A 10,064-nucleotide genomic window follows, 5' to 3' on the forward strand; every position below is an offset into this window, starting at 1 on the left:
TTTCTGTGCATTTTTTTTTCACACTGCATCAAATTAAGGTTGATTACGTTGATTAAGCATCATGAGGTGGAGTGTGAGGGGTGGTTCCCTATTTTTTATTTATTTTTGTTGTTGCTGGGAGTTGGAACCCTATTAGTTAGGTTGCTTAATATTTACGCTAAGTACTCTTTAAAATACCAGAATAGGGAGGATGGTGTAGGTTTAAGTTTATTAGATTGATCAGTATTGCTGAACTATGAAATTTTTTTTTTTTTTTGCATATAGGTATAACAGAATAGCTTTAGTGTAGTTGTTGTTTTAAACTTGAGTATGAACTTATACAAAATGCAGCAAGATATTTTTAAAAAAACAGTTTTGTTGATTAAAAAACACTATATCGGATTCATATCGGTATCGGCAGATATCCAAATTTATGATATCGGTATCGGTATCGGACATAAAAAAGTGGTATCGTGCCATCTCTAATATAAAGTACTATACAACACTCAGCATTACAGTTAACAAGTGGATTCTCCCATTTCAGTGCAGCATTTACAGCATTTACCAAAAAACAAGATAAGGACAAGTATAAAGCAGAGATGTGTTTCTGTTAGAGGAGTTAACCTGTGGAATAGTTATGACAGTGATTTAAAAAGGTGTAGTCCATTTTCCTTGTTTAAAAATATGTTTAAAAATAGAGTATTAGAAAAATATATATATCAAGAATGAAAAGAGCAAAAAAAAAAAGAAAACCCCCAAAATAACCTCTTGACTCTTTTGCTTTGATGTAGTTACTTATCTAAGGTGGAAAGTTTTTTTTTTCTTGTTTGTTTGTTTGTTTGTTTTGTTTGTTTTGTTTTTGCTTTGTTTTATTATTTGCTTCGAGCCCTGTGTACAGGAGCTGCATGCAAAAAGATCTTTTGTTAAAAGGGTTGGTGTAATAAGCAAATGCTTCAGCCAATACCTTTTGATTAGCCTTGTCTCATGCTTTCTTGCTTTGTGGTAGATCTTTGTTCTGTCTTCACTGAGATATTTGAATGCTAATCAATAAAATCAAATCAAATGAAAAAAAAGCAAGAAAAAAGAAACACCTATTGCTTAAAACATGGAAGGTGAAAGTGGACAGCATCCTTGTTTTTTTTTAAAACATAAAACTCATTTCCGCTGCTAGGAGCAGTATGACTCTTTTTAGAGCAGTGCTCCTTGGGGTAAGTTACCCTTAATACATGTAGAGTTTAATGTCCACCTTCAGTAGCTAGACTTTGTGTCACTGACAATGGGCCAATCTACCTGGGAGACAGATTCCATTCAGCATCAGCAACAATGTACCAGATGTGAGATGAAGAGCTAACACAGCGCAAAGGCAAGAGTACATGATCAGCAGTTTAGAGGTATTTTAGACATTCAACACCAACACATTTTTTTTTGTTAACTCTAATTTTTGTTTACACTAACAACTCATGTTCTAAAGTACCATATATTGTATTTCGTTCTGATCTTACACCAATGAAGAGCTTGACTGTTATTACTGTTACCAATATATTAAGAGAAAAAAAGTTAATCTTTCCTGATTTCATTTGCTATGTATCTATGTCTAGCTGCTCTTTGAGAATCATGAATAAAACACATCCATAGACAATGCAAAGCAACTACTGTCATCAAGTTAGACTGTGCTGCAGTCAGCAATGGTTATGCGTGGAAGCCTGTTGATAATGAGAACGAACAAGATAGGGAATAATAGATACTCTTACTGTTTTTATCAGCATTTTATTGCATGTTATTCAAATCAAAACCTTCCCGAGTTTGACAGAACAAAATAAAAGCATGTCATGATGAATGTGTAAATGACTCAATAACCTTTAGCTATCAGTCACTTGGTATGGTTTTTTTTTGTTGTTTTTGTTGTTGCTGTTGTTTAGGTAAGTTGCAAAGTAAGTAATAAAAACACATCACAAAGGAGAAGTAGTTTCTATAAAGACAGTATCAATTGGAGTGTATCCTGCTGACAGCTCCTTTCTATTCTGACAGGATGGTGACCAACTAATTATGTACAAATGATCAAATTAAAATCCCATTTTACCGCATTCATTTTTCAGAGTGAATTTGGTGCCTTCTTCCCCATCATGTGTTTCTTTGTATTCTTCTCTGGTTTCGTTAGGATTATATAACATTTGGGTATGAAGATGCAAATTAGCAGTCCAAAACTGGAAGCAAGTATAGCAAATATTTCTACAGCAACACTGAACTTCCCAGGAGAGCTGACATATGCTGGGACAAATGTAATCCATACTGCACAGAATATCAACATGCTGAAAGTGATAAACTTGGCCTCATTGAAATTATCGGGCAGTTTTCGAGCTAAAAATGCAAAAATAAAACATAAAATAGCCAAAACTCCTATATAACCAAGCACAGCCCAAAAGCCTATAGCTGAGCCTAGAGCACACTCCAATGTGATCTTGTCTTTAATTTCTTTAAAATTCTTAAATGGAAAAGGAGGAGAAGTTGTTAGCCAGATGATACATATGTTAATTTGAATAAGAGTGAATGCTGTAACACAGAGTCTCTGCTGTGTCTGCCCAAACCATTTTTTAACATTACTACCTGGACGTGTAGCTCTGAAGGCCATTAAAACAACCATAGTTTTTCCCAGAAGACAAGAGATACAGAGGACAAAGGTGATGCCAAATGCTACATGGCGGAACATGCAGGACCAATCAGAGGGCTGACCAATGAAGGTCAGAGAACACAGAAAACACAGAATTAAGGAGAAGAGCAGCAGGAAGCTCAGTTCAGAGTTGTTTGCCCTGACAATAGGAGTTTTCCTGTACTTGAAGAAAATACGTATCACACCAATCGTCATGCATGCTCCGAATAAAGATGCTGCAGTAAGCAGAGCTCCCATAATGTCTTCATATGATAGAAACACTGCTTCCTTCTTTATACAGGCATCTCTTCTTTCATTTGACCAAAACTCATGTAGACATCTCACACAGGTGACTGAATCTGGAAATGAATATGGAAGTAAATGTTACTCTTACTGAGTATAATAGTTTATGCCTGCATTTGCATCTACAACAACATCCATGTAATATTCTACTGGTACTGTACAGTCAGAAGATGATAACCAACAAATATACTCAGTGACTGCTACACTGTTTTGTGGTTAGGTGAGGATGGATAAATGAGACATTTAAAGTGTTCAATAGCTCTTGTGATTATGGCATATTTTTTGTTTACATTTTAAAGCAAAGTGCATAATGTTATAATTTCTTTCCAAGGAGCACAGAAGTAGAAATGTTCATATACAAATTCATAAAGCTCTGCATACACCTCTGTTTTTTGGATATAAAAATTGGCAATGAAAACAACCTCAAATACTATTTTGGGACCTCATTTCTGTTATTGAGAGGAGAAAAAAATGAACTCAATGAACTCAATTATTTTCCATCAACAACAAACACCAGCTACTATTGAGAGGCCTAAACAAGAATTATCATGTCACAGTAAGAAAGTGGACTACTGTATGTATAAATATGATTTTGTAAGCCGCCAAAATAAATACAGAAAATAAAGTGAACTTATGCAATTTAGCACAGACTACTTTTTGATTTCTTCACGTAGTTCATCTTTCTGAACTACTCCACTTATACAATCCCAACAGAGCACTTGGACCGTCCAATCACATGCTCAACCTAGGTCTCAACTTAAGTCAAGAAGTGATCGGGCCTTTGCAACCGTGGCACCTAGACTCTGGAATAACCTCCCTGTTCATATTCATACCGCCGAGTCTATCCAGTCTTTTAAATCTCATCTTAAAACCCATCTTTTGATTCTAACTAGTTGGCTGTTCTAACTTGTTGTGTTGTTACCTATTGTTTGTTGTCCTGTTTTATTGTTTTGTCTTAATTTTCTCATGCTTTTACTGTCTGTGAAGCACTATGGTCAACATTGTTGTTTTTAATATGTGCTATACAAATAAATTTTGATTGATTTTTTTATTATTTTGGTTGTATTGGATTATTAATAAGGCATCAGTCCTTATTTTGACAGTGCAGCATCATTTATAAAATGACAAGTATCTCCTGTTATTTTATATTGGTTACTGGTATGAAGTGTGTTAAAATACCAGAAATGGTCTGAAAACCACGCAAACATTTCTTATTGTGTTCATAGAGCTACAAACTGGAGCAATGTTCTTGATCATGTCTTTATCTTTCTACAAATGAAAATAAACATAATAAAAATTCAACATGAAATATATGGTAAAGATGGGATTTAATTTACATTTCTATATGTGGCTTTACTGTTCATAGTTTAAGATGGCGATCTGGATGCTGATGTTATCTGCAGTAAATATAAACCAATTATTTAATTTTAAAAACATAGTTTAAAATGATTCAGAAATTCTCCAATGAGCTTCTAACATGTGTTGGAAGTATTTATAACTGACAATAACTTGCCAATGAAATGCAAAAAGCCTTAAAAAAAATATCACCACACCTGTAACGTTGCTGATTTCTCCCTCTGCACATCTTATGCAGTCATAGCAGCAAACAGGCCTTCCTTTCTGGAGAACCTTGCGTGTTCCTGGGGGACATTTTTCACTGCAAACTGACAAAGGCACCTGGATGAATTTTAAGTAATTTATTAAAATTTAAGCATTAAAATAATGACAATAATAATGCAAAATAATTTAAATACAAACTGATATCTTAAAAGTAAAATAGAAGGGAAAATGTATCGCAGCATATACCTGCTTTGAGTTTTTTGCCCAAATTAAAGCCTTGCTTTGCAGATGTAGCTGTTTTTCTACAGCTAATGATGTATCATACAGACCAACTGTTACAAACTCCACAATTCCGTTTTCTCTTGGCTGCCAGTTTATAATGTCATACTTTGCTGCTGGATCTCCATTCTCATTAAAGTAAACCTCATCTCCTTCCTTTGTTGTGAAGTGACTCTTTCGTATGTGTTGTAGAATCTAAGACATATGACATAGCTAAATTAGTTTTGACAGATATGCTGAAAACGGACTGGCTGAAGAATATGAAAGAAACCATTTCTTTAAATTAAAACTATTTTCTTGCCAATGTGACTTAATATGAAAAATATAATTTAAGCTAGTAAAAAGCTCACCATGAATGGATCTAGCTGCACATTTTTGTTACATGTTTTGTTACAACTCAGGATATTGTGAAGTGCATGGGCCACTGCATACACTCCTTTGTAGACATTGTTAAAGATAGGCATGAGAGACATGTCAATGAAGCTGTTTTGAACTCCAGTCATGTCTTCATGTCCAGTACACTCTCTCTGAATGTCTGATGATGACTTCAAGTCCTTGAATTTACAACTAAATAGTGTCTCCCAGAACTCGGTAAACAGTTGGGTATTAGACGAATTCAGTGGCTTCTCAGTCAGTATGAAATTTCTTAGGCCACTGACATGTGCTATGGGAATGGAAAGACCTATGGCACCATCCAGTATGTGATGTATGTCCATTTCTGCAGTTTGTGAATCAAATATCCAAGACTCAGTGCCTACCCACTGATACCCAGACAAGTTATGGTACAAGAACTCATGTAGAAGCACATTCAAATCTGGACGGGAAAGGAAAGTAACAATCACCTTGGAGGTTGAAGCCTTTATAATTTCAATTATCCTTTGTATTTTGGCAGATGGATCTGTTCTAAAGAAAGATACTGAATACTCCAAACAGATGCCCAGCTGCTGTGCAGTTTCTGTGAATGTGGCCATGCCATTATTTCCATAATCACTGTTGGTTCTGATAGCTCCAACCCAAATCCATCCAAAATGCTTGACCAAATGGGCCAGGGCTCTGCTCTGGTAGTAGTCACTGGGTATTGTTCTGAGGAAGGATGGGTACTTGGTTTTGTCACTGAGACAAGCACATGTGGCCAAATGGCTGATCTAAGAGAGTACAAAATTTATATATATATAGAAATGACAAAAAAATCTATCTATCTGTCTTTAGATATAAAGAAAGAAGTCTACACACCACTGGTAGAAAAAAAGGTCCGGTGACAGTAGCTAACGCTATTGTTGTAGAAGAAGAGGTTGCTCCTATTATGGCCTGTACATGTGCAGATGTGGTACATGGTGTCTTTGACGGTACAGACACATTACCATTAGCCAAAGCTAGTGTAACTCCTACACTTCTTGCAACATTGTCACAAGTATCATAGATTTTATAACCCAGAGAGATTCCTGGCAGTAGGTCTGTACTTTTATTAATCTCCTCAATGGCAAAAAGCATAGCCTGGGCAAACTGCAAATCTCTGAAATTTAAACTTAATTGAGACGATAATAGACACTTGTGAATAATTTGCTTTGCATCATGTTCTTTAAAACAGAGACTAATAATTATGTATAAATCATTAAACAGCAACATAAGCATTTCAAACAACAATATTTGATGCAAACAATTTATAAAACTGAGAACATTAAAATATTTATCAAGTCTTATTAGCATCTACATATTTCAAGCAGATTCTTTTAAACTAAATTAATTTCTGCGGTGTCATTTACCTGGCGCATTGTAGTGGCAGAGGTTTATTCATGTAGGAATCCTTTCTCTCTTTCCAGCTTGTGTGAAAAGAGAACATACCCCCCAGTATAATATCCCCATTCTTAGATAGTACTGGGTTCTCAGGATCTCCTCTCTGTCTGCACACTGGCTCCTCAGCATGAGAGACAGATGCCACCAACAACAGTTGTAGAAATGCCCATCCCTGCTCTGGCCATTTCTGTGTTGATGTCATTTCTTGAGCTAAGCCACTTAGTGGCATTAAAAGTATCTTGATGAAAATGAAAGTGTACTGGTATTTATACCTTTCAGTGCAACATTAGAAATAATATAATAGTAACAGTGTATTCTCTATAGACCTACAGGGTTGGGCACAAGGAGGGACCTGCCCTAATTTGTATTTTAATGTAGTTTAATATATGTAAAATAATAGTATACACACATATCCCCATTTAAATATGTAACAGTGCAAAACTTCTTAAAAATAAATATGCACAAAATTTTTTTTGCGCATGTGAAATGTGCATTGAGCTCTTCTTATATGGCAATGAAGGTCATATATTTACTCTCTTATCAAGTCAATATCTTAATTAACAAGTGGATGCACTGAAATATTATTTACTGTATTTCATACAATATTTTGGGCTACTCTTAGAGCTTTACACAACAAGTCACAGTCACTTATTCATCTCCATATTCACAGTGAAGATGTAATATTTTGAGTCTAAATTCATTTGCTCACTCTCACATACATACATTCTTCTTTCACATTCATATATTACTGTATACATGTTTATGAGGGCATATTTCAATTCATTTTAATTCAGTTTTATTTATATAGCCCCAAATCACAACAACAGTTTCTTCAAACCACTTGATATTGTAAGATGAAAAACCTATAATAATACAGAGTAACCCCAACAATCACATGCAATCACTTTGGTGAAAGTGGTAAGGAAAATTACCCTTTTAACGAGAAGAAATCAATGACAGAGCCAGGTTCAGAGAGGTGCGGCCATATGCCATAACCAAGTGGGGGTTAGGGGAGGGAGACAGGACAAAAGCCATGTCGTGGAAGAGAGCCACAGATTAATAATAACTTGTAATTAAATGTAGATTTTTTTTTTTTTTTTTTTGCCTGTCCCGTTTGGCTCTTTTGCCATCAGAATTGTTGTCTAAAGGCAAAGAAAGATGCCCAACGGATTTACTTTACCAAATTGACCATCCCAGCCTTGCCATAATGGTCCATTTGATTCACCTTTTATTGTTTATTTTATTTTCACTTACTGAACATGGGACAGACTTGACTGGGGGAAAGAAGGGGAGAAAGAAAGAGGGAAAGAGAAACAGCTGAGAAGAGGGACGGGGGAGAAGGGCAAAAACCAAAAACCAACAGAATGAGCAGGAAAAGAAAAAAAAGAAGAAAAAAAGAAAAAAAATGCATATATCAATCACCTGGGTCACCTGCTGAGAAAGAAAAAAGAAAACAAGCAGAAGAGAACAAGAGTAATAGAATAAACAACATCACAATGATATATGGGAATATGACAGTAAATACTAAATATTAAACATTATTGTGCAGCACATAAGATCAACAGAACACAGTGTGCTTTGAGGTAGGAGCCAAAAAGGGTGTAGTTTGTGGGTGTGATCACCCGTGTGTACACCTGTGAGCATGGACGCGCTTGTTTTTTGTTTTTTAAAAGGTTCCTTCATGTAATGATCTGCTAGAGGGTGTGGGGGGGCCACAGCCCCGTCCTCCAGGGCATGAAGCAGGTATGGAGGAGATCAAAACTCCAGACATCCAGAGGCCCCCAGAACACAAGAGACCAAGAAAGACCAACAGAGGGGCAGCTGCGCCACTGTCCCGGAAAGAGCTGAGGAGAGTCCCAGATGAGGGCTCACTCAGCACCCGTGGAGCAGAAGCCAGGGGGAGTTGCAGTGACGCGCCCGTGAGCTCCGCCGGCAGCCAGCCGTGCCTGAGTGACCGAGCCCCAGGCCGAGAGGCCGACGGCACCCCACCTCCGAAGTGGCCCGAGCAAGCCCCAGGCTCCAGGCCCCGATAAGCGGCCGCCAAGGAGTGAGCCGGTGTGTACCTGGACACCCATCCCCGGACACAAAGAACCACCAACGCACCGACGTCTGAGGGAGTCCGCCACTGGCAGGGGAAGTGGTGGTAGGGGGAGATAGGCCTCCATACCTTGGAGGGCCTAAGATGTCCCCAGAGAGGTGGCGCCTGACACCCAACCTGACATATAGACACAGAAATACAGGCACACACATATACAAACATCCATTCCCACCCTCATGCTCTCATATACACTTACTCCACACTCAACCAACGTGGAGACAGACATAAAGAGACGCTGTACACACGATCACACTCCCCAAGCGTACTCTAAGCCCCGGGTCTAGGTACCCTTGCCCCTGGAGGGGGGGAACTGCACCCAGACCCAGGTGGTGTTACCCTTTTCCCTGCGGTGGGGGGAGGCAGACCTCCCCGACTCCGCAGCAGCAGGGAGGCCCCACACTCCAGACCGCAGTCGGACGGCCAACTCCTCCTCCTAGCCCCCCCGCTCCAGCAGGTCGCAGAGAATGGGGGTGAGAGAAGACTCCAAACCTCCCTCCACCCGCTCATTGTAGTGTTGATGCATGTGTGTTCTAAGGTGCATTTAAAACCCAGGAGGGCATGGAGCTACCTGCCAGAGAGCAGCAGGTAAGCGCATGGTCCCTCCTGCTGCAATGTCTACGTGTATTTAACATTGAGAGGTGGGCAACGACGCCAGGGGTGGGGTGTACACCCTGATGGTACTTTGGATTCCGTGTATCGTGCCCACCCCCAAGATCCTATATGTATGTGTAATGAGAGTGTGAGTAATGTGAATGTCTAAGTTGTGGGATAAAATTGAGGCAGGGGCAGCCAGAAGGGGACGGGGGGGGGGGGGGGGGGGGTTGCCTCCTCTGCACCCTGGTGACATACCCCTACTCCAAGGTCCTGCATGTGTGGGTGGTTGTGATGGAGCGGGAAGAGGGAGGCAGCTGGAGATGGGGAGGGAAGGAAGGGAGGGGCAAGTGACCCCTCCCTGGGGCCAGCTCCCCCGCTGACCCCAGTAGGCACCCCCATACTCCGCGACCCACCAGGGAAAGGGGACCCAGGCCCATCCAGACCGGGGCCCAGCGCAGCAGCGCCTCCCGGCCCCACAGAGCCCAGGACAGTCCACCCAACCCCACCACAGAGAAAACTGCACCCACCCCACCATCCACTCTTCTTCCAGACTACATAAGACAGTAAACACCCAGGCTGAGATCTTCCTCCACCTCTCCTGTATCTCCCCCTCCTGTAGAGAGAGCCCCTGAGGAGAGGAAAGCTCCTGCAAGATGTGACAATCTTCCCCACCAGTTGAAGAGCCCCCCAGGTGGCTCGATGCACCGGCGGCACCCTGCTCCAGGGCTGGGCCCCCATGCACCCACCCGCCCACAACCCCGGCAACACACCAACCAGGACCCAAGCCCCCGAGGCCCGGCCCGGGCCCCA

General features: G+C 40.1%; 1 protein-coding gene across 1 annotated transcript; it reads right to left on the minus strand.

The window, feature by feature from the left end:
• Positions 1-2,071: 2,071 nt before the first annotated feature.
• On the minus strand, positions 2,072-6,683 carry LOC113036632 (extracellular calcium-sensing receptor-like). Its single transcript, XM_026193048.1, has 6 exons — positions 6,532-6,683; positions 6,002-6,293; positions 5,119-5,913; positions 4,736-4,963; positions 4,483-4,606; positions 2,072-2,985 (listed from the first exon to the last, which is right to left on the minus strand). Exons 1-6 carry the CDS (start codon positions 6,606-6,608, stop codon positions 2,072-2,074), a joined length of 2,430 nt encoding a protein of 809 aa, XP_026048833.1. The 5' UTR covers positions 6,609-6,683.
• Positions 6,684-10,064: the final 3,381 nt, after the last annotated feature.

Source organism: Astatotilapia calliptera, chromosome 14, assembly GCF_900246225.1.
Source record: "Astatotilapia calliptera chromosome 14, fAstCal1.2, whole genome shotgun sequence".
Taxonomy (NCBI): domain Eukaryota; kingdom Metazoa; phylum Chordata; class Actinopteri; order Cichliformes; family Cichlidae; genus Astatotilapia; species Astatotilapia calliptera.

What these genes read in the sequence shown, in the direction of transcription:
- LOC113036632 (XM_026193048.1), bottom strand. Translation starts at nt 6,608, where the DNA reads ATGTTCTCTTTTCACACAAGCTGGAAAGAGAGAAAGGATTCCTACATG. An exon ending in GGGCAAAAAACTCAAAGCAG is followed by an intron (nt 4,607 to 4,735) that starts GTATATGCTGCG and finishes AAATTCATCCAG; the next exon opens with GTGCCTTTGTCAGTTTGCAG. An exon ending in AGAAATCAGCAACGTTACAG is followed by an intron (nt 2,986 to 4,482) that starts GTGTGGTGATAT and finishes ATTCATTTCCAG; the next exon opens with ATTCAGTCACCTGTGTGAGA.